We start from the raw sequence: 24711 nt of genomic DNA on the forward strand, positions 1-24711 counted from the left end.
TAAATATGGGAAATACCAAAATTATGCTTAATAAAGTAAATCAAAATATATTTCAGTAAAGATAAAAGCTTCGTTCGACCTTCTGCGGCGCTGCGCAGACCTATATTGGCGTTTGACGTCAAAGTACCGCGAGAGCTATTCAAAAGCACAGCTCTCGCGATACATCGATGTCATACGCTCTACGAACCGCCTCAAAAAGTCCAACACACCCCTAGAAGTTCAATGTCGCTATTCACCCTCCGTTCCTGTGGATGGAGCCATCAAGCGTCAAAGATAGACGAATGACAACATTTCATGCTTTCATAGTCCCTCCCAAAACGTGCATTGGCGCGCAGTGCATCCTTCCGTCGGGTACCCGGTCATCTCTCCGTTAGCCTTCGCAAGACTGGCGAAAATATGGCGGGTATGAACTCCTCGGGTCCCGGCCCGGTTTCGACTCTCGACCAGGTGGATAAAGGACTGAAGGAGACTCTGATAGACGCACTGAACGCCATCCTGTCCCCGGTGCAAGAAGTGCGCGCTGCGGCGGAGGAGCGTATTAAAGTGCTGGAAGTGACGGAGGGTAAGAACCGACATTAGCTGCTTTAGTGCACACAACATGTATGGCACCATGTGAACTACACATTTTAGACATGGTTCTTCCAGGGCAAGTGCTTTTAATCATTTAAAATGCACATTTGGGGAGTTTATAGTGCGATTAGATTGACCAGAAGCAGTCGAAGCGCCTCTAACATGTTGGATTGAATCGAGGAGCCCAAAACATGTGCAATACATCCAGCATGTTTCCACACTTGTAAGAGTTTTAACAAAAGAGAAAAGCCTTGTGTTATTAAAATTCACTGCGATGCATTGATCGTTTTTGTTTTTCGGTTTCACTTCTCCCTCGCATGATGACAGTAATCTAATGTTGATGAATAAGTTATACTTTCTCTAGTGAAATAATATTATCTGAAAACAATTTATGTGTCGTTCAAATTAAATATTAAAAACCAGACACAAGATTAAATAAAATTTTATTAGTGTGTCTTTTATGTGAATTACAAGACATTACGAAACTTCCACCCTATCTGAACTTTTCCAAGCATGTCAATATAATGAATGAGCGGCATCCTTTCTAGCACGGGTGAGGGGGATTTTTCCACAATGTACACAGGTGCATAAATCTAGGGATATATGGGATAAATGCAAGCCCAACTTTAGGAAAACATCAGCTTTTTGATTTTATCAGTCAGTAAAGTATGGTTAAGAAATGTTTTGTCACACTGTTTCTCCACCCAGTTTGGTTAAACCTAAATAAATGCTAGGGAACCTGTTGTATTTTGTATAAATACTAATAACATAATTTTAAAGGGATAGTTCACCCAAAAATAACAATTTTGTAATCATTTACTCACTTTCATGTTGTTACAAACCCGCATACATTTCTTTGTTCTGATGAACACAAAGGAAGATATTTTGAGAATGTTTTTAACCAAACCTTTTGTGGACCCCATTTACTTCCATAGTATACTTTTTTCTACTGTGGAAGTTAATGGGGTCCATGAACAGTTTGGTTGCAGACATTTCTCAAGGTATCTCATCGGAACGGGGAAATGTATGTGGGTTTGTGACGATATGAAGGTGAGTGGACGATCGCAGAATTTAGATTTTTGGGTGAACTGTCCCTTTAATGTAGCTTTGTGATGTGATGATGGCAGTCAAAAGCTATGAACCCATTCTTCTTCATGTTGAATGTACTTTTTAACACACCAGGATGGGCTTTGATGTGTGTGCGCTACTAGGTGTCAGCAGTAACATTGTCTTTGGTCCACCGATTTCTCTTTGAGTTAAATCCATGAATGATGAGACACAGCACTGCTGTGTTATTCTGCTTGATTTGCATACGTTATACATTTTTCTTAACTTTTTGTCTGTACCCTTTTGACTTCAATGTAAATGCACATACCGTTTGATAACTTTGAATTTTTTGTTAAACTTGTGTATACACATGTAATGTACTTAATGTATGTATTTAAGATCATTTTTTTAACTACACATCTGTTTCATAGAGTTTGGAGTTCATCTGGCAGAACTTACTGTTGATCCACATGGAGCCCTTGCTATTCGACAAGTAAGAGTGGATCTGATTTTATTTAAATATGTGTACCTGTCTGTGAAATCCAGGCTAAAGTCTTATAATCTAATTATGAGATTAGGTCATCAAAGTGTTCGATCTTTGACATGACCTTACTTAGTCAATATTAAAGATGTCAAGGTTATATTATCACAGAATGTTTTTTTTATATAAAAATGTGATGGATTTCAAAGACAGGGTCACATGTTAAAAGCATTAAAACTATTATTTGATTATCAGATGTTTGTTGATGGAGACCGTTAACTCTCTCGCTATGTGTCTCTTGCAGCTGGCCTCTGTCATTCTTAAACAGTATGTTGAGACCCATTGGTGCGCCCAGTCAGAGAAATACAGGCCACCAGAGACTACAGAATGGGTAAAAATGTGTATGAAATGATGTAGCTTAATTTGCATTGACACCGTTCAATATTGTAACGCTATGTGTTTCCTTTGTATCTCAGGCCAAAGCAGCAATTCGTGAACTGTTGCCGAGTGGATTACGAGAGGCCATCAGTAAGGTTCGGTCTAGTGTAGCCTATGCCGTGTCAGCTATAGCACACTGGGATTGGCCTGAGGCTTGGCCTGGGCTTTTTAAGCTCCTCATGGACATGCTGGCCAGTGGAGATGTTAATGCTGTGCATGGTGCCATGAGGGTCCTCACAGGTAATATGTCTGAGCATCTACACCAAATGAGGATGATGATGGCACAACATTACTGTGCTGCTGTGAAATGATACGTGATGTTGCGTATTACAGAATTTACCCGAGAGGTGACCGATGTACAGATGCCAGACGTTGCACCAGTCATTTTGCCTCAGATGTACAAGATTTTTACCATGGCAGAGGTATTTTATTCAGTTGCTTGAAATGTATTATGTATGTTACTGCATGTTAAAGCACTGTTGCGTTTTTATTATTTGTCATTTCGCAGGTTTACAGTATTCGTACCCGATCCAGGGCAGTTGAGATCTTTACCACCTGTGCCAATCTTATCTGTGCTATTGATGAAGTAGCAAAGGTAATTTTTTGTGAAATACTATTTGGGCAGGGTTAAAACGGTGGCTCAATGACGCCCCGCCCCTAACACATTCACATGCATCCATTCATGTTATAGTTGAGCAAAGAATGCTGCCTAATTCTACAAGATTTTAATAACTTATTTTATTTACTTTCTGCCTTTACAGGGACTTTAAACTTGTCATATTTAATTCCAGGGTGCTGCCAATACTCTGATTTTCCCAGTGGTGCAGCAGTTCACTGAAGCCTTTATACAGGCCTTGCAAATACCCGATGGACCCACTTCAGACAGTGGATTAAAAATGGAAGTGCTGAAGGTGAGAGACTGTTCCTTGTAGCAGAACATTACTCAATTATTTCTTAAAAAGCAAAATCAGATGCTATTTTGTATTTCTTTATAGGCAGTAACAGCTCTGGTAAAAAACTTTCCCAAACCGATGGTGTCCTCCATGCAGCAGATACTTCCCATTGTGTGGAATACCTTGACAGAGAGCGCCTCTTTTTATCCATTTATGAAGAACATATATAATGCATGAGTACTATTGTCAGATAAATCTAACCTGTTATTGACATTTCTTATAAGTTTGAAGTCACATTGGAAACAGTATTTTCCTTAATGAAACATGTACTTATGTTAGAACTGAGGTTAACTACACAGAAGAAGTAGATGATCCGGTTGACTCAGATGGTATGTAGTCCTTTTTAAATTATACAATGTAGTGCTGTTGGTTAGTAGCCTTATTTTTATAAGGTTCTATTACACAAATGTATGATAAATTAATGTATTTTATAAAATGTAAAAAACTGGGGTCCCCTGGCACCATCTCGCACCCCATGAAAAACCCCTGAAAGGGGTGGCCCATTACATCATACTTAAAGTCACCATGAAACGGAAGTAGCGATTGCCTTATTTTCCTCATGATGACTTATATCCAAATGAAACAACTTCTCAAATTAAATAAGGCCTGGCTGGATTTAAATTTGTCCATTGAGATCTGATTGGATTCTTTGAAGTTGGGTCATGTTGCTAATCGCTGCAATCTTCTCCCGGACCCCGCCCACCTGCCATACCATATGACTAGAAGTAGAGAGAGATCGTTTTGAGGATCAGGGGAGGAAATTTGCGTTTTTGATTAAATATTATGAGAACACATGAATATTAAAAAAAATAATGAAACTCAATAATGAAGACATTTGTAAAAAAAAAAAATTCCAAAACAAATGACAGTTTTTCATTTTATTTTCATGGCGACTTTAAAGGGGACATATCATGAAAATCGGACTTTTTCCATGTTTAAGTGCTTTAATTGGGTCCCCAGTGCTTCTATCAACCTAGAAAATGGGAAAAAGATTAACCCAGTAACTTAGTTTTGGTAAAACATTCTCTGTAAGCATGTGAAAAATTAGGTCATTGAAATTTGGCTCCCCTTGTGATGTCAGAAGGGGATAATACCATTTCTTAATCGGCACTACCCAACCACGGGACTGCTATATAGTGCAGAGATCAGCTCATTTGCATTTTAAAGGACACACCCAAAACCTGCACATTTTTGCTCACACCTAAAAAGTGGCAATTTTAACATACTATAATAAATGATCTATATGATATTTTAAGATTAAAAATTCACATATTTACTGTGGGGACACCAAGAACTTATTTGACATCTTAAAAAAGTATTTTAAAACATTCCCTTTAACAAGCACATACACTATGGAGCACAGAGCTTTATTAACAATTTTTTATATACAGGTGAGGTCCTAGGTTTTGAAAACTTGGTGTTCAGCATATTTGAGTTTGTCCACACACTGCTGGAGAACAAGAAGTTCAAGAGCACAGTGAAGAAAGCTCTACCAGAGCTAATTTATTACATCATCCTCTACATGCAGATCACTGAAGACCAGGTTAGTGTGCTGTGTAAGCGCTCGTTTCGCATCTTGTGGTTTTTCTGCAGTTTTCTTCATGTTCTCCATCTTATAGATCAAGGTGTGGACAGCCAATCCACAGCAGTTTGTTGAGGATGAAGATGATGATACTTTCTCTTACTCTGTTCGGATATCAGCACAGGATCTGTTGCTGGTAAGAACTCAGAGCACTTGATATTTGCAGGTTAATGTCTAGAATACTTGACTAAACTATTTAACTTTCTCATCTATCAGGCTGTGGCTGCAGAGTTTCAGAACGAGAGCGCTGCTGCTTTAGCCGCGGCTGCAACTCGGCACCTTCAGGAGGCAGAACAGGCCAAGAACACCGGCAGTGAACACTGGTAAAACATTAGATGACTATGTCTTTATACAGAGATCCCACGGGTCCTTGAAATTCTTTAAAGTTTGTGAATCTGCGGGAAAAAAATCAAGGCCTTGGGAAATTTTTTAAAATATACATACATGGATACAGGTCACTGAAAGTGCTTGAATCTATTTTATGCAAGACCTTTTCTGGGGAAAAAATCCATATTATTCCCTGTGCACTGTGCAGTGTAGGATAATATCATAAAAATTCTAGACTTTTTAAGCACACGTGCTAAACAGTTTGCTTTAAATGCTTTTGTGATTGACAAATGAAAATGTATCAGGTTATGTTCGTAACTGTTGTTCCCTGAAAGGGAACGAGACTCTGTGTCTCTCTTGCCATACTTCCTGCGTCCCTGTAACGCCGTCTTTGGCAATATTTCAGATAGTGATATACTTCCTGGCTCCTGCGTCACTCTATCTTTGTTGTAAAGCCTCACCATTGGTTGAATTTGATATACACATTCAGACGCACTTACCCCTGGAGGTGTCCCCAAAGTGTCACCACAGTGACACAGCGCGAGTTCCCTCAAAAGTGAACTGTAACAATGTATCTTAAAAGGTAACACGGTGTAACCTTGCTCTCACTTGAAATGTGTCCCCACCTGTAGTCCTTGAATTTGAGGGTGTTGGACCTGGAAAGTCCTTGAAAGGTCCTTGAATTTGAAGTTAACTAAGGTGTGGGAACCCTGTTTATGGTGTCTTCTCAGGGTGTAGTTTGCATTGATATCTCTCTTCCGTTGCAGGTGGAAGGTGCATGAAGCTTGCATGCTAGCATTGGGCTCGGTCAAAACCATCATCACGGAAAATGTAAAGAACGGCCGTATTCAGTTTGATATGCACGGGTTCCTTGCAAGTGTCATCCTTGCTGACCTCAACTTACCAGGTGAGCCTCTTCTACACTTTCATAATTAGTCTTTCAAAACATTTGGTCTTGAACCTGAAATCTGGTCTTTAGAGAGGTCTCATTTTATAGATTTTTTTATACAATTGAGAGTAATTTAGAATATTTTTACCTCTCAGCGGCTTCTCCATTCCTGTTGGGTCGGGCCTTGTGGGCAGCCAGTCGTTTCACAGCGGCGATGTCCCCAGAACTCATCCAGCAATTTCTTCAAGCCACTGTCAGCGGCTTGCATGAGAGTCAGCCGCCATCTGTTCGTATCTCTGCTGTGAGGGCTATCTGGGGGTAATTTTCTCCATTTTATTTAAAACTGCCATGATGTACTTCCATTTCATTTAGCTTCCAGTGACATCAGTCTTTTACCTGTTTTTTAGGTACTGTGATCAGCTGAAGCTGTCTGACAGTACCCACGTCCTGCAGCCGTTCTTGCCCAGCATCTTGGAAGGTCTGGTGCAGCTTGCGGCTCAGTTCAGCTCTGAAGTCCTGACTCTAGTAATGGAGACCCTTTGTATTGTTTGTACAGTGGATCCTGCTTTTACCACGAGTGCTGAGAATAAGATTTGCCCTCTCACCATCGCCATCTTCCTTAAATACAGCAACGGTACAGTATGTTTTATTTTATTTTGTGGCCATTTTACTTTGCATTTGGAGCTTACATAGGGTTTATCATTTATCTCTCCTTTTCTGTTAGATCCTGTTGTCGCATCTTTAGCGCAGGACATCTTTAAGGAGCTTGCTCAAATCGAAGCCTGCCAAGGACCAATGCAAATGCGCCTCATTCCTACTCTTGTTAGCATCATGCATGCACCACCTGATAAAATCCCATCTGGCCTTTGTGCTGTAGGTTAAACTGCTCTGTCTGTTGTCTCTTTCTCTTTAATTCTGCAGTGTTGTTTTTCTTTTGTAATTGTGGTTGTAATAATTTGTTGTAACAGACATCAATAGACATCTTGACTACAGTTGTTCGCAACACCAAGCCCCCATTGTCCGACTTGCTTGTGTGCCAAGGTTTTCCTGCCGTGGCCCAGTGCACACTACGCACAGATGATAACACCACAATGCAGGTAACTTTGATCCCCTAAATTTACATTTTAAAGGAGCTGCTATGTGTGGATTTTGGCAACATTTAGCTTAAGATTGTGAATTGCAACAAATGGCTCAATTCACCGCTCAACACTTCCTTTCAAAACGTAGAGAAGCTACGGTAGCCACCACAGGACAAATATGCAGGGTTCCCACGGGTCCTTGAAATCCTTGACAGTTTGTGAATTTGGGGGAAATAATTCAAGGCCCTGAGAAGTTTTTGAAAATATCCATACATAGATACAAGTCATTGAAAGTGCTTAAATCTATTTTATGCAAGCAGTTTTCTGGAAAAAAATCCATATTATTCCCTGTGTAGTGTACGATAATATCATACAATTTCTAGCCTTTAAAGCACACATGCTAAACTGTTCACTTTAAATGCTTATATCTTCTGTATGCGAATGTTGATTCATACCAAAATGCTTTTTTGCATAGTTGTGTTTGACACATGAAAACGTCCCGGGTTACGTATGTAACTGTTGTTCCCCTGAGAAGGGAACGAGACACTGTATCTCCCTTGCCATACTTCCTGCGTCTCTGTAACGCTGTGTTTGCCAATATTTTAGATAGCGATATACTTTCTGGCTCCCGCATCACCCTATCTTTGTCGTTAAGCCTCACCCTTGGTTGAATTTGATATTCACATTCAGACGCACTTACACCTGGAAGCATCCCCAAAGTGTCATTACAGTGACGCAGCGCGAGTTCCCTCGAAAGGGAACTGTAACAACGTATCTTAAAAGGTAACTCGATGCAACCTTGTTCTCACTTGAAATGCGTCCCCACATTTAGTCCTTGAATATGAGGGTATTAGACCTGGAAAGTCCTTGAAAGGTCCTTGAATTTGAAGTTAATTAAGGTGTGGGAACCCTGAATATGTTATTGTCGGATACAATATACTGACGAAATGCGCTCTGTAGAGCAGTTTGTCAGTTTAGGGCTACTATAGACACATGACGGCTCAAAATGGCGACTTCCATGTAAAGGAACCCACGGTGTATGTACATAGAAATTGCTCATTCTAAGAAAAAACATACAATTTCATTATGTAAGGGATTTATACACCACTGACAACAATGTAGTTATGTATATTATATATAATTTCTGCCAATATCCCCTTCCAAAATGTACGCACTGCACCTTTAAGAAGGTAATTGATAAAGCATTAAGGAGGGTGAATGTCTGTATTGTCTTACTGGTATTGTTGGTTTTCCCAGAATGGTGGCGAATGCTTGAGAGCATATGTCTCTGTGGGACTGGAACAAATCGCCCAATGGCAAGACGATCAAGGCCACAGTGGGGTTTGGTACGTCATGCAAGTGGTCAGTCAGCTCCTGGACCCCCGCACATCCGAATTCACTGCTGCTTTCGTGGGTCGCCTGGTGTCCACTCTTATCGCTCGGGCCGGCACTCAGTTGGCTGATCAGCTGGACCAAATACTGCGTGCTATCCTCAGCAAAATGCAACAAGCAGAGACCCTCAGTGTGATGCAGGTGTGTGAGTGGCACATGTCACCTAGAAATGAAGCTGTATATACTCATCCTTATGCTGTTGTTTATTAAAGATGTCAATTTAAATGGCAAAAAAATATAACCATAGGCCTTATTACTAATGTACTATTGGCATTCTGAAGATATAAGAGAGCTATGCATGAGAAATGGCCTGAAATTGAAAGTTATTATTCAAGGACAGTCTTCACAAATACACCTTTAGAGCAGTTTGGATCTCAATAACATCAAAAATGTGGTCACTATATCACTTGCATTTATGTTTAATGAAAAATGCATACAGGTTAGGAATTACATTATGGTGGGTGAAGCATGTTAAGGATGTGTTTGCTTTCATTTCAAATATAATTTTTTTACTTGGGCATCTGAATTCTTATAATGGCGGGAAGTGTGAAACATGTTCACGCTCTTTATTTTAGTCCCTGATCATGGTTTTCGCCCACCTGGTTCATTCGCAATTGGAGCCACTGCTGGAATTCCTATGTAGTCTTCCGGGTCCCACAGGGAAACCTGCCCTAGAGTTTGTCATGGCTGAGTGGATGAGTCGCCAGCATCTGTTTTATGGCCAGTATGAAGGCAAAGTCAGGTGAGGCTTTCCAATGTTACCAGCAGCTTGTTAAAAAGAGCTGTTAGATCTTCCATTGAAATAACACTGGATTTGGTTGTTCTGTCCGCAGCACTGTTGCTTTGTGTAAACTGCTTCAGCACGGCCTCAACACAAATGACAAGCGCCTCCAAGATATTGTTGTCAAAGGAGATGAAATTTTTAATCCAGATGAGGGCATTTGTACACGTTCCAAATCGGCTAAGAGTGAGCCTTTCACATATTTTTTGTTTCATTTTTGAGCTTACTTAATCGATATTAAAGATATCAAGGTTATATTTTTACAGAATGTTCTTTACATTATGTAGGGTGAATTTATTTTTAAATCACTTTATCAAATCATAATGGTTGTGTTCCTCTTACCTCAGACCCACAGCGGTGGACCAACATTCCTTTGCTGGTAAAGATCTTTAAACTCATTGTGAATGAGCTATCTTCTGTCGTGGAGGCTAACGCAAACAGAGCAAATCCAGCTGACTGGAGCCAAGGTATGGGGTTATGTGACTGGTCCTTTTATTAATAGTGAAATGTTCGACAGTGCTGGACAATTTCTAAATGTTTGGTTGCTTTGCAGACTCTGGAGGAATGTGGGATGATGTGGCGGAGGAGGATGACGATGATGATGAAGACGAAGGGCTAGCAGGACAGCTTCTCTCTGATCTCATTGCCTCTAATAAATATGGTATGTTTTCATATAACTAATACAGATAAAACAGAGTTTTTCCTGGCAGGGAAGTTGTTGTTTTTTTCCAGAGTAAAAACAGCTGCAAGTTCTATTATTTAATAAATGTCACTAGTTTCGCTGATTATAAATTATTTAAAGGGATAGTTCACCCAAAAATTTAAATAATGTCATCATGACTCACCCTCATGTCGTTCCAAACTCGTAAGACCTCTGGTCATCTTCAGAACACAGTTTAAAATGTTTTAGATTTAGTCCGAGAGCTTGTTGACGCTTCATTGAAAATCTATGTACGGTATACTGTCCATGTCCAGAAAGGTAATAAAAACATCATCAAAGTAGTCCATGTGACATCAGTGGGTCAGTTAGAATGTGTTGAAGCATCAAAAATACATTTAAAATAACAAAAATTACAACTTTATTCAGCATTGTCTTCTATTCTGCGTCTGTTGTGAAGCGCATGCGCGAGACTAAACTCACGTGACTGCAGTGACGCAGATGACGTGTTATCCTCAGAAACGTTTGCAAAGTTTTTTTTCGAACTTACAGCGTGCGTCTCCCTCAGACTGTAAATGAAGCTTAGGAGCACAAAAAAAAGCTGGGGTGCACCAGATAACACGTCAGCCGCATCATACGTCATCCGCGTCACTGCATTCACGTGCCTTTAGTTTCGCGCATGCGCTTCACAACAGAACCAGAAGAGAAGACAGTGCTGAATAAAGTCGTATTTTCTGTTATTTTTAGGCCAAAATGTATTTTGGATGCTTCAACACATTCTAACTGACCCACTGATGTCACATGGATTACTTTGATGATGTTTTTATTACCTTTCTGGACATGGACATTATACTGTACATAGATTTTCAATGAAGGGCCAACAAGCTCTCGGACCAAATCTAAAACATCTTAAACTGTGTTCCAAAGATGAACGGAGGTCTTACGTCATTAATGACATTATTTACATTTTTGGGTGAACCATCCCTTTAAGAGACCTTGATGAGGTAACTGGGGTGTACCGTTAAAAGCTTTTGCTACAGTCCATAACAATTACTGAATTTTTCCCCCAGATGATGATTATTATGAGGATGATGATGATGAAGATCCAGATGCTCTAAAAGATCCTATATATCAAATTGACCTCCAGGTAAGCTAGTTAACCTCTATTTTATTGCTGTGTTACTTTTCCTTGTAGCAGTAAAGTTGGTTTGAATTGTAAAGTTGAATTTTACTACTGTTTTAAGTATATTTAGTGCTTACAGCATGAATACACAACATGTATACAATATGAAGCAAAATGCATGGAGTGATAAAGAAAAGACAAGATAAAATTAATACATTTGTACTTTAATATAAATAAAAATATAACTCAGTTTTTTTATTCTACTACTGTACGCTAATATTATTTGTCTCCCTGCTTTTCTCTGCAGGCTTATCTGACAGATTTCCTCACCCAGTTTGCCCAACAACCATGCTATAGTATGTTTTCAAGCCACTTGAATGAAGTAGAGCGAAGCGCCTTGCAGTCCATCGGTATATGAACTGTACCTCTACCTGACATCAGCTCCTTGTCCTCGTTTCAGTCTTTACCACTCGCTCATCTTTTTCGAACTTGAACATTTGAGTGGCCTTGGAAAGCTTCTTGGACGGCGCTCTTGTTCCACAACCCAAAAAAGGACTAGTCTGATGAGTTTACATGCCTCTCCCTGTTTTATTTAGGGATGAAATGGACATTAATTTTCTGAAAGAAATACAGGGATGAGGGCCAGATTGTTGGCACAGAAAATGGGACTATGTTCGGTTTGAAATTGATGTCACAGTTGTCAAAAACACTACTGTGCTTTAGTAGATTTGTCTGGTGTGATGGAGTTGAGACATTTTTGGAAAGGGACTAATAACCGTATAGGAATGGTTTAAACGTATCAGCTGTTTGTTCCTTTTCACTTTACTAAATCATGTGGGTTACAAAATCTTCCTGTAGAGGAAGGAAATAGACTTCTGACAGATGAATTTAAACTTTAAAAAAAGTTGGAACTGTTGGCGGCCTTATTAAAAATATCTATGTTGTTTGTCATTACGTGGTCTTATAAGCATGGTCTCTATGTCTACACTGTTCTGGGTGAGCATGAATAATTCAGTGTTACCATGGTGATCATACAGTTTATAAGTAACACTGTCTACATCAGAGTATGAGAATAAAATTCATAATAAAAGGCCAAAAATTAGGGTCTAATTTTTAAAAATTCAGCTTTTCTGGTTTCCACATTTGTTATTTTGCTTATACATCTGTGTAACTTGAATCCTTTATTATTTTACAGTGAACACAATCTATAAATAAATCCTATGCATTAGCTGAATGGTTTTATATTTATATTAATATAAAAAATATTAGCAAACTATATACATTTTACTGTTACTGTTTAAGCATATGTATGGTTTTTCAATATGCCAGAATTTATAATAGTTTTGTTATAAACTGATTCCTCTGTATTTTAAATGGATAATTTTAGCTTTATGATAGTGTGATTTCCCTCAAAATGTTGTAGTTTACTTTTGTATTTACTGTGTAAACTAGTTAAAATCTTATTTTTAAACTTGGCTATAATTAATAGTAAATATTAATACTACAGTATTTACCACAGTTTATTATGAATGTACTTTAGTTAATATTAACACTATATTAATTATACGTAATTACTATAAAGTACTACAGTACAGTTTGATGTAATACTAATTTATACTGTATTTTTATTTCATTAAAGTCAAAGTTATCAGTGCACTGAGTAAGTATTCAGTAATAGGAGTAAAACGTGATAATCAGAAACTAATGATTTAAATGTTATTTTTTATATTGTATACTATTTCCGTACATAATTAATTTATTAATATATATAAACTATAAATATAAACTATAAATATAAACTGCGAAGAGGCTGAGCGTCGCGGGTGTCTGCTTTAATCTGACACAGTATTGCTTTCTGTATTAATTTAGCATTTTCGAGTTTATGCGTCGCTGCGCACAGTGCGCAAACCGAACAACGCATGACATCACAGTACCGCGAGAGCCAATCGAATGCTGCGCTTTCGAAATGCTCTCGCGTTACCTTCATGTTTGATCTGCACAACGCCGCATGAAGGCGAAGAGGCTGGTGCTGAAGATTTGGGTTTACCGACCTCCTGGCGCGTCGCGTCACGGACGATGTGTCATTCGACACAGATCGCATGTTGATCACGAAGCTACTACGATTACGCATCGTTTAAAGTTTTATTTTTTAACAATGCAACTGTAAGCATATTTCGTCAGATTTAACGGATAGTGTTCTGGAAGAAGTATGTCCTTGTACGCCGTTATTCCACCGGTCCTCTGTATTATGTTCTCAGCTTGGCTGGGTAAGCTCATATAACAGCTATAGTTTCAGGATAGGCCTTGTTAGAGAAATCATACAGTGAAAGGGATTTGCTATTATTGTTACATAATGGTAAACATGTATCCTTTTAAACATTTCACTGTTCGTATTGTTTGTCGTCATTAAGACATCTGTAGCCTTTTTATAGTGTAGCGTCTATATGCATACTAATTTGGTTTCTGTATATTTATTGTATAGCAATTTGTATCAAACCTTTTAGATGTAAGTTCACATAAGACTGCATTTGTTTTCTCGTGCATTCTGTAAGTGTAGGTGGGTCACTCACTGCAGAACCAGTATGTTAATCCTAATACAAGTTGAGACCTTATGCAGGTGCTTTCTGACCCACATTTTAGTTAATGTAGATAAAAACAAAATATATATATATATTTATTCAGAACTGTATTGTGACTATTTTTAGTTATGTTCAGGTTGTATGCTGTAGTATTTTAATAAATCATGAGTGTACTTGTACAATCTTTTTCATATTATAAAATGTTTTACCCAAGTTTTAATATTTTACAATTTCTATTATATTTTATGACACATTATTTGTCCTTTAACCTATTCAGTTAATAGAGCATTATTAGTTTTTCCAACTTTTATATTGAGCAATGTGTTCTGGTTTGCCACTATTGTTTATTTGACTGTGTGTTTGCAGTGGGCGCAGATGAGGACTGTTTGTGGTATGTGGACAAAAATGGTACCTGGCACAATGGTTTTGACTGCCCACTCATAACGTTTTGCTGTGGGAACTGTCATCACCGCTACTGCTGCCTGGATGGCTTCAAAATGATCACAGAGGCAGGACAGAAACGCTGCATGTTGTTCCATCTCAGGTACATGCATATGAGTGCATACTAATGACATGAGCCAGGTTAGTTTACCCAAATAAATAAAACCATTAACAATATGGAGGCTTATGCAGAAGGCTTGAGATCATTATGCAGGTTCTAATGTGTAGCTAAGTGTGTGCATAATAGTTTATATTCATTAAGACATTTTTATGATTTATTTTATTTATTCATTTTTTATATTATATTATATTATATATATTTATTTCCCAGACACCAGAAGACTCCGGGCCTGATCCGCACCGGAGCTGCTGACTTCTGCGCGGTTCTGGCCCAGAGTCGTCGGGTTTTAGGCCTTATTGCTGATTGCTTTCCTTAATGGACTTTTAATGGAATTTTTATCCCAAACTTAACTGCTGGTCAACATTTAAACATTTATGTCGCTCTCTCTCGCTCTGTCTCTCTCTCTGGCTCTCTCTCTCTCTCTCTCTCTCAGCCCCTCCACTATAGCTGGCATTGCTTCATCCATCCTGCTTTTTGTGGCTGCCATAGCAACCATGGTCTGTTGCTTCATGTGTTCTTGCTGTTATCTGTACCAGCGTCGACAGCAACTTGGTCGAACACCTTATGAAGGTAAACACAACACACACTTTTTCGAGTCCCCATCTATCTAAATAATATTGTTATAAAAAGTACTATTTTTTATAATTTATTTAAAAATACTTACAAATAAATTATATAATTACACATAAAGATGTGTAACATAAATCTGATGGTTTTTTTCTGTTCTTGTATTAGCTATTATGTTGCACTGTTTGTTAACATACTTATACACTCACCTAAAGGCTTATTAGGAACACCTGTTCAATTTGTCATTAATGCATTTTTCTAATCAACCAATCACATGGCAGTTGCTTAAATGCATTTAAGGGTGTGGTCCTGGTCAAGACAATCTCCTGAACTGCAAACTGAATGTTAGAATGGGAAAGAAAGGCGTGGTTGTTGGGGGCCAGACGGGCCGGTCTGAGTATTTCACAATCTGCTCAGTTACTGGGATTTTCACGCACAACCGTGTCTAGAGTTTATAAAGAATGGTGTGAAAAGGGAAAAATATCCAGTATGCGGCAGTCCTGTGGGCGAAAATGCCTTGTTGATGCTAGAGGTCAGAGGAGAATGGGCCGACTGATTCAAGCTGATAGAAGAGCAACTTTGACTGAAATAACCACTCGTTACAACCGAGGTATGCAGCAAAGCATTTGTGAAGCCACAACACGCACAACCTTGAGGCGGATGGACTACAACAGCAGAAGACCCCACCGAGTACCACTCATCTCCACTACAAATAGGAAAATAGGCTACAATTTGCACGAACTCACCAAAATTGGACAGTTGAAAACTGGAAAAATGTTGCCTGGTCTGATGAGTCTCGATTTCTGTTGAGACATTCAGATGGTAGAGTCAGAATTTGGTGTAAACAGAATGAGAACATGGATCCATCATGCCTTGTTACCACTGTGCACGCTGGTGGTGTAAGGGTGTGGGGGATGTTTTCTTGGCACACTTTAGGCCCTTTAGTGCCAATTGGGCATTGTTTAAATGCCACAGCCTACCTGAGCATTGTTTCTGACCATGTCCATCCTTTTATGACCACCATGTACCCATCCTCTGATGGATACTTCCAGCAGGATAATGCACCATGTCACAAAGCTCGAATCATTTCAAATTGGTTTCTTAAACATGACAATGAGTTCACTGTACTAAAATGGCCCCCACAGTCACCAGATCTTAACCCAATAGAGCATCTTTGGGATGTGGTGGAACGGGAGCTTCGTGCCCTGGATGTGCATCCCACAATTCTCCATCAACTGCAAGATGCTATCCTATCAATATGGGCCAACATTTCTAAAGAATGCTTTCAGCACCTTTTTGAATCAATGCCATGTAGAATTAAGGCAGTTCTGAAGGTGAAAGGGGGTCAAACACAGTATTAGTATGTTGTTCCTAATAATCCTTTAAGTGATTGTATACTTTAACTGGAATACTATTTTATGCCTGAAGCTGAATTTTGTAACTTTTGTCTATGAAATGCACCTGAAGATATGCTTGCATGAACAAATGTGCATCTCTTAGCGGAAAAGAAACAAAAATCAACTATTAACATGAGCCTCAATTTCAGCCCAGCACATTCCTATGGCAAGCTATCCTGTGGAGCCCATGTATGATGCTTATGGTAAACCCGTTGGACATCCTGATTACCCTGGTTATCCAATGGCGCCGCAGTATCCTGGTGTCCCTCAGCAGTATCCCATGATGCCCCAGGGCCCTTATCCTCCTGATGCAGGATACAGCCAAGCAGGTAGACAATTAGGTTTAAATATCATATTTTTGTGATTTATTGTTTTCTATATAAACTCATCCTATATGATGGAAAGAATATTCTGTGAAAATATAACCTTGATATATTTAATATTGATGTCAAAGATTGAAATTAAAGTGAAACCAATGATTGAAATGAAGCTTGATGATGCTTCTAATCTCATAATTCTATTCTTAGAATTTAGCCTGGATTTGACATACAAGGGTCACATTATGTTTTGAGGGCAAAACGCCACAAAAAAAAAAAAACCAAAGTGTGGGACAAGCGCAGACATATGTCATGCAAAACAAACCCCATTCTAGTTGTTGCTCACACTAGTTAAAACACACTAGTTGAACTATCAATTTGTGACTGTGCTGTTTATTTAGTTAAGTGTTTGAAAAAAACAGTATGGGTTCATTTTTCTTATACACTAGTGATTTGTTTTGGAAATAACTAACTGTTTCTTTATTTTTTTCAGCTCCTCCACCATACTCCCCTCCCCAGTACCCAGGGCACTGAGAAAGCTCTCTATTGCATAGTACCCCACGGTTTAGTTTAGTTTGGGTCGGGTCTGCTCACCTCACTTTGGCTTGGTTAGCTTTTAAGCAGTGAAGGATAACCCATAAAGTGGCTCCATGGGTGCCACCGACTTTTCTGAATCCCTTGTATGAGAAGCACTTTTAAATTGATTTGTGTTAATTATTTTTTGTGAAGTAAAGCATGAACTGAACCTGGATTGCCTCACATTGGAGTGTTTCCTTGTTTGATGTACAGCTTTCATATATCTCCAACTTAATTAAAGCTACTCACAGACTGAAAAGACATTAAACAGGCCGGGTCGCTTTGCTGTATGTGCCATTATGTTTTTTCAAACTCCGAAATGGAAAGTAAAGAATGAAGATCTGAAGATGACCTGAAATATAAAGAAGACACCAGAAGTTGGCAATTTTGACTTGTTATCTGTAGAACCAAATGAGAGATAGTATTAAACTGTAAATGTAATATTATGTAAATAAGAGATAACTTACATAAAGAAAGATTTCCACAGTAAACCAGCCAAAACTTTATGTATTTATGCGCCATTTGCAGTATGAACAGTCAGGAGTTACGTTTGCATCTTGCTTTTAGATGATACATTTTAGGATTTACATTATGAATGGTGGCAATGAAGGTCATTCTGTAAGATGTAATGTTAACCCCACTTTGTTTAGCATGTCTTTATAGATAATACCAACCAGGCCAGCTATGAAGGAAATCAGAGGAATGTTTGCATTCTGTTCTGTGAATTGTATTTCTTTTTTATTATTATTTTATAATAATTTTCTTTATAGGCCTCTCAGAGACAGATTTGTAACGTTTATGACTCATTTAAAGGGTGAATTGAATGATTGTTTTTAATATTGAAACATTTGTCAGATTTTCATTTTGAAATTATTTCTACTACCTCCTCATCTCATACCAGTAAAATTAGTTGTGATGGTTTGTTTACTGTTTGAATAACATGTACGCTATTTAAATTAATTGTATAGTAAACAGAGTTGTTTTTGCTATGTACAGCATATGCTAATGTATTTGTCAGTTCGGAATGTGAAGTGCAAATAAGAAAAAGATCAAAGATACATTTTTACAATGGTGAAAAATAACAATTATTTTAAACTTGGAATAAACGTAAACAATGCTAGTGTTTGCACTAATTTTGCCATAAGAGAGGTCTAATTGATAAGCCTGGATGAGAAGTGTTGCGTAATTCCCTTTTTACAATAAAAAAAGACTTGACTTTGGATATTGTCTTTGTTTTTGCTGTACCCGGCTGAAATCAACCTTTGACCTATGCAGAATTAATAAGCTATACTTTATATTTCTAATTTCCCTTCACTGTTAGAAAAAATGGTCCCAAGCTGTCACCGGGGCGGTTCCCCTTCGAAAATGACACCTTTGCCAATCGAGAGATCATATTAGTACCTGAAAGGTACATACAATGTGAAAAGGGAAAAGTTGGATCAACTTAAAAAAATACTTTAATGCAACACTAAATAGTTTTTGCTCTTTGATCCCCCTACAGGTTGGAAGCGGAATTGTCCATTACCACTGTCGTAAATAATTTAGCCTACTGCAGCAAAGCTGGCTCTGATTGGATTGTAACTTGCCGTAAAGCAATTTTTGTAGTTTTCACTCAAACTACAGGACCGGGACCCGACGGTTGGAAACTTCTTTAGTGCGGTTTTGGCCGATAGAGGGCTGCAAAACGAATGTGAAAGTGCCGTTCACCCTGTTTCGAGTGGATGAACGACTGAACTTTTTTAGAAACGTTATTTTAAGGTAAAAAAAACTCTTTGGTGTTGCTTTAATTGGTAAAACCTAACAAAAATCACTTAAATTATTTTTCACTTAAACATATAAGTTGGAAAAAAACTTTTTTAAGTGTTACCAATTGAAGTCATTTTTTAAGTGGATACAACTTTTCACTTTTTACAATGTATTGGTACCAAATATTTTTAAATGGTACATATTAGGACCTTCTTAAAAGGGCAGTGCCCCAGTGACAGCTTGGGACCATTTTTGTACCATTTTTAATCTACACTGTAAAAAAGATTTGTTGTTTCAACTTTAAAAAGTAAGTGTTTGTGCCGCCTTTAAATTTTGAGCTAATTCAACAAAAAAGTTGTCAAACAACTATATTAAAATTGAATTAACTCTGAATTAAATCCTAAGGCAGCATGCACACTTAATTTTTTAAGTTAAAACATTAAATCTTTTTTTACAGTGTAAATAATTTTAACATACTGTGATAAAAATAGTCTGCTACAAGACGGCTGATTTTCTTGGTGACAAATATGAAGTAACAGTTTGTTTCTTGGATGCTTTGGTGTTTTAGTAAACCATGGCCTTCCCTATTGCCTTTAAAGGACTATGTACCCCCATCTAAATATGGTCATGAGCTCGCAATGGATTTCAAGGAATGTCCAAGCGCCACAAACTTGCACTGATGGTCCATAGCGTCTCCAAACAACAGGGTCGTTTACATCCAGCAGGCTTCGATTTGATCTATTTCTCTTTCTAAACTGCTAGCTCTGTTAATTGATGGATTTCTTCAAAAAGTAAAAGAAGTAAAAAATCAAGGATATCTGAAGCAAATTTGATACTTTTTTTATCACATTTAAGGATCCTTACTTCAGCCCAGCCATGTCCAGGAGGAAGGTGAGAGGGCTCACTAAAACCGGTCGACAGGTGAGCGAGGACCCAGACCTCGATAATTTACTGTCAAACCTGTCACCTGAAGAAATGGAGGAGCTGGAGAAGGAAGTTTCAGTGGTGCCAGATCCAGATCCGAGTGAAATAATCATTGTGGACCAAACGGATGCAAAAGAAACTGCACCGGTTATAAAGGACTCTCAGTCGGGCAGCAGGGCAGATGGTTTTAGAAGCAGCTTTCAGAGGAATCTGTCCACAGAGGTATGAAGAAAGATTGAAACATTTACTTTTATGTACATCTGAATCCCTGACTCATTAACATCCCTTTTTAGTATTGCACAATAAAGTCATTATATTCAAGTTAAAGATAAGGCACAAATAAATCTATTAAAAAACAAGACGTGCCATCTTAATTCTATGAACAGTGGATATAAGTATCATTTTGGCTTGTCTTTGCATCTTGTCTTGGGTAAAAGCTATTTTTTTATATATAGCTTTTACAAATTGCTTATACGTTAAAAGGAGCAGTAGACTTTTAACTTCCATCCAACTTTCAGAGTGTATTTAATTATTTAAAGACAAAAGCTTTTGTGTCTTTCTGGATTGTAGATTTTTCTATTTAAAAACAGGAGCAGAAAAGATTTATATAATAGATTATCTTCAGATGTTTAAATGTCTGCTGCTTCTAAATGTTGGAATTGCTTGGTTGGTTGGTCGCTCCTTTGCTCACTGCCTTTTAAGGACAAGACTGCCCAGCCTGGAGCTTTCCACTGAGAAATAGTTTGGCTCACAAATCAAACACTCAGCCACTGTGTAAGTTTATATGTTCACTGCGAAACAACTGACTGTTGAATGCGTAAAGTAAACATTCAATGCGCATGCATCGCATACAGTTTTCGTGCAGCCATCTGGGCCAAAATAGTACTGACAGTTCTGACGGTTCAACATTTTGTTGATAGGCCTCAACTCCTAGAATTTGTCTTGTACTGTATGTGACCCTAAAAATGGTTGAGTTATCCATAACTTCCATTATGTACTGTTTTATCCTCAGGGGGAACCGAAGAAGGAAAGCCGTAAACAGGAGTATCTCCGTAAAATGGGCCTCAGCCAGGAGAAGAGCTTATCAAGGTCTAATAGCAAAGATGGAGGTTTGCAAAGACAATCCAGCATTACCAGCCCTTCTTCTTTTCCGAAAAAAGACGGTAGGATGGAGGACAGGAACAGCAGAGTCACGGAGGAGACCAAAGGCGACAAAGCTGGCCCGTGTACCCTTTTCAAGAAGGATGAGGAAATGGAGAGGGAAAGAGAGAAAGAACAAAACAATGGAACTAAATTCAAGGACAGAAGAGAGATGAGGGAAAGTAGCAGCAGCAAAACTAAAGAATTAATATCCAAGCTTCAAGAGAAAAAAGATGATAGTAAAGAGAAAAGTTGGAAAGAAGACATTCGGAAAAGGGAATCTACAGACAGTAGAACAAAGGAGATGATATCTAGGATAAGAGATAAGGAGGTGAAGGAAAAAGAGAGAAGGGAAGAGAGGAAAAGAGAGGAGATTAAAACAAAATTGCCTACTTCAAGGTTAGAGGAAAAGCAAAGTCAGGTTGTTGAGGAAGAAAAGGACAAAGAAGAAAAGCAAATGTCTAATGGAAGGGAGAAAGTGGAAGATAAAGGACCAGATGAAAGTAAAGACAAAGAGCCTGAAAAGATGCAAACGCATTATACAACCTTGAGAGATAAGGGAAGAGGGAATGTTGTGGAACAAAATGAGGTTTATGAGAAAAACAAAATTGAAAACCATGTATCGAAGACTAAAGAAGAAGAAGAGGAAGATGAGTCGGCGAGTATGTTTGATGAAGATTTGGAGAGAGTTCGAAGTAACGATCCGGAGATGATTGAACTCAACGTAAACAATTCTGAGGTCATAAAAGCCAAAACGCTTATTCAGTTTGCAGAAGCCTTGAAGAACAACACACACATCAAATCGTTTTCTTTGGCTAACTGCCGTGCTGATGACCACGTGGCTTATGCTATCGCAGCGACCTTACGCAATAACAAAAGCATTACTAGCATTAATCTAGACTCCAATTTTTTAACTAGCAAAGGCATCATGGCCCTGATCCATGCCCTTCAGCACAACTCCACACTTACTGAACTACGCTTCCACAACCAGCGACACATCTGTGGAGGAAAATCGGAGATGGAGATGACCAAAATCTTGAAAGAGAACACGACTCTTCTGAAACTGGGCTATCACTTTGAGCTGGCCGGCCCTCGGATGACCATGACCAATATTCTCAGTCGCAATATGGACCGGCAACGGCAAAAAAGGCTGCAGGAACAAAAACAGGCTCAAGGACAAGCTGGAGACAAGAAGGATACATTGGAAGTTCCAAAAACTGGCTTTGGTAAAGGCTCCCCCAAAGCCTCTCCGAAACCATCTCCTCTACCATCTCCCATACCCTCACCGGCTCCGTCACCAAAGTTGGCACACAAAAAAGGAGGTGGTGGACCACCTCCCCCACCACCACCTGGAGGCCCACCACCACCTCCGCCTCCAATGATGGATGGAGACTTCCTGAAGAACTCCCTAACACCTGTTTCACAGAGGAAGCTTGAAGATAAAACTGGTGGAAAAGGTGGAGCTCAAAACTCAAGAGACCAACTTCTAGCTTCTATTAGGACGACTAATATCAAAAAGCTCAAAAAGGTAACCAGCTGTTTCATTTGTGACCCTGTCTCTTTAATCCCTAAAGTCAAATGATGTAATTACGTGTCGCATTTGTGTTTATCAATATTATATAAGAAGTTAAAACCACAAGTATTCTGTAAGTGTCCCATATTGTCTATATCTCATATTTTTACAGGTTGCAGTACCAAAGCTTTTGCAATAAGTGGTAAAAATGAATGAAAATGAAAGGACAGACATCTCACGGACCTTGAGAAGATCAACACTCAGAATCTTCCATACGGAGTCTTATTTCTGCCCTATGGTTTGAAAGACAGGCAAGGACTTGTATATCATTCAATGCACAGCTTCTGCCCAGGAGTCTTTGTATGAAATACACTGGACTATAGAAAAGAGTAAAGCATGATGCAGTCATGGGTGCTCAGAGGCTGAAATGGTCTATGGGACTGCAGAATTGATGCCTTGCTTGTCATTTGCACTAAATGAGTCATTTCAAATGATTGATTGACGGGTGAGTGTGTGTATGTGTGGTAAAGCATATGTGTGTTTGAGAAGATAATTGTGTGGTTTGTTTCTGCAGTAGAATTTAAGTGTATAGAATACCGAAAGAAGTAACAATTACCTGGAATTTATTGTATCATTTTGGGGATGTTTAAAACAAAAACTATAGCATAAAAGAGGAATTTTAATTGTAAAAGTCTTTAAAATGCATACATAAAGTTATTTTTTCAGTATAGATTCTACAAATTATATTTTAAATGGGTATGACCAGTGTTGGGGGTAATGCATTAAAAATAACGTGCATTACGTAATACTTTTCTGAAGTAACGAGTAAAATAACGCATTACTTTTTAAATGTATACATTAATATTTTAGTTACTTTTTTAAAAAAGTAATGCAAGTAAATTTTTTAGTTTAATTAATTTGGTTTAAAAAAATGATGTACTGAATTAAACTAAACTTAGTTACATTATGCACTCTATGCGTACATGTGTGTGTGGGAATAGTTTGAGTCAGAAATTTAGATGACAGGCCAGAGCTCGACACTTTTTGTGTTGAAATATGCAATTTCTGAATGCACAACTTTTCAGTCATAAAAACACCTGCAAGGCCTGAAAGAGATCAAGCCTCAGCCAAGAAAAAGTAACGCAGAGTAACTAAAAAGCAATGTAAGCATTACTTTCCATGAAATGTAACTAAGTAACGCAATTAGTTCCTTTTTTTGGGAGTAACTTAATATTGTAATGCATTACTTTTAAAAGTAACTTTCCCCCAAACTGTGTATGACTGAGTGAAATGTTTGAAAAAAATAGTGTTTAGGAAAAATTGCGATGATGCATGAACTTCAGATCTATGTCTATGTAATTGCATAAGCATACTTTAACATATTTATTTTAAGTTTTCTTTTGAACATTTTGAACATTTTCATGTAAGCCATACAGTCTAGCATATATATGTGAATTACTGTCAAGTATAATTTCTAATTTCTACCATCCATTTATACTTTTTAGAAAGTGTTAAAGAGTTTTTTTTACTGGTGAATCTTTGCACAGAATGTTTATCGTCCCTCACATGCTTGTTAAAGAATTCAATGTATCTTCATGCTTGAACAAAACTGATCTCAGCCTCTTAAAGAGCACAGATGTGGAAAGTTTCATCAGAAAGTTCTGCTGAATGAAAATTAGTATCATTATACATTTGTCTGATAAAGATTAGAATGGTCCAACAAAAACAATTTTGCTCTCAGGTCATTTAACTACATCACAGACTTTAGTTCTGTCTTAGACCAAGACAAACCATGTAAGATTATTCTGAAGTCATGTAATCCAATGAAATACCTGCCATTGTTTTATTATTTATTTCTTATTTCCTGTGATCTAACTATCTAAATCATTTATAATAACGTTGCCATTAAAGTTTGAGTTATAAACAGATGATCCTATAAAAGAAGGTTTAAGAAAAATAAAGCAAAGCATGTAACATCTGCACATATCACTGGATCTGTAAATTCATTGTAATCAGTGAGGATTATAAGTATTTACCGGGTCCTAAAATGTTTTATTTGTGCTCATTTGA

At 38.1% G+C, this 24711-nt stretch overlaps 3 protein-coding genes across 3 annotated transcripts; all 3 read left to right on the forward strand.

Annotated features, from left to right (window-relative positions):
• Positions 1-216: 216 nt before the first annotated feature.
• Positions 217-12548, forward strand: ipo9 (importin 9). The gene is made up of 24 exons (XM_055184380.2): positions 217-562; positions 2049-2110; positions 2403-2489; positions 2575-2776; positions 2870-2958; positions 3045-3131; positions 3328-3447; positions 3532-3632; positions 3760-3818; positions 4881-5032; positions 5109-5207; positions 5288-5394; positions 6166-6305; positions 6443-6605; positions 6695-6921; positions 7012-7160; positions 7256-7384; positions 8624-8899; positions 9334-9500; positions 9592-9725; positions 9887-10006; positions 10093-10200; positions 11268-11344; positions 11628-12548. The coding sequence occupies exons 1-24, from the start codon at positions 397-399 to the stop codon at positions 11736-11738; spliced, it is 3132 nt and encodes a 1043-aa protein (XP_055040355.1). The 5' UTR covers positions 217-396; the 3' UTR covers positions 11739-12548.
• Positions 12549-13308: 760 nt separating this feature from the next.
• Positions 13309-18538, forward strand: shisa4 (shisa family member 4). Its single transcript, XM_055184895.2, has 5 exons — positions 13309-13587; positions 14266-14443; positions 14895-15031; positions 16575-16754; positions 17236-18538. Exons 1-5 carry the CDS (start codon positions 13530-13532, stop codon positions 17274-17276), a joined length of 594 nt encoding a protein of 197 aa, XP_055040870.2. The 5' UTR covers positions 13309-13529; the 3' UTR covers positions 17277-18538.
• A 1186-nt stretch (positions 18539-19724) lies between these two features.
• Positions 19725-24370, forward strand: lmod1b (leiomodin 1b (smooth muscle)). Its single transcript, XM_055184327.2, has 3 exons — positions 19725-20210; positions 21001-22656; positions 22814-24370. Exons 1-3 carry the CDS (start codon positions 19941-19943, stop codon positions 22838-22840), a joined length of 1953 nt encoding a protein of 650 aa, XP_055040302.2. The 5' UTR covers positions 19725-19940; the 3' UTR covers positions 22841-24370.
• Positions 24371-24711: the final 341 nt, after the last annotated feature.

The sequence above is a fragment of the Misgurnus anguillicaudatus genome, chromosome 14, assembly GCF_027580225.2.
Source record: "Misgurnus anguillicaudatus chromosome 14, ASM2758022v2, whole genome shotgun sequence".
In the NCBI taxonomy this organism is placed as follows: Eukaryota; Metazoa; Chordata; class Actinopteri; order Cypriniformes; family Cobitidae; genus Misgurnus; species Misgurnus anguillicaudatus.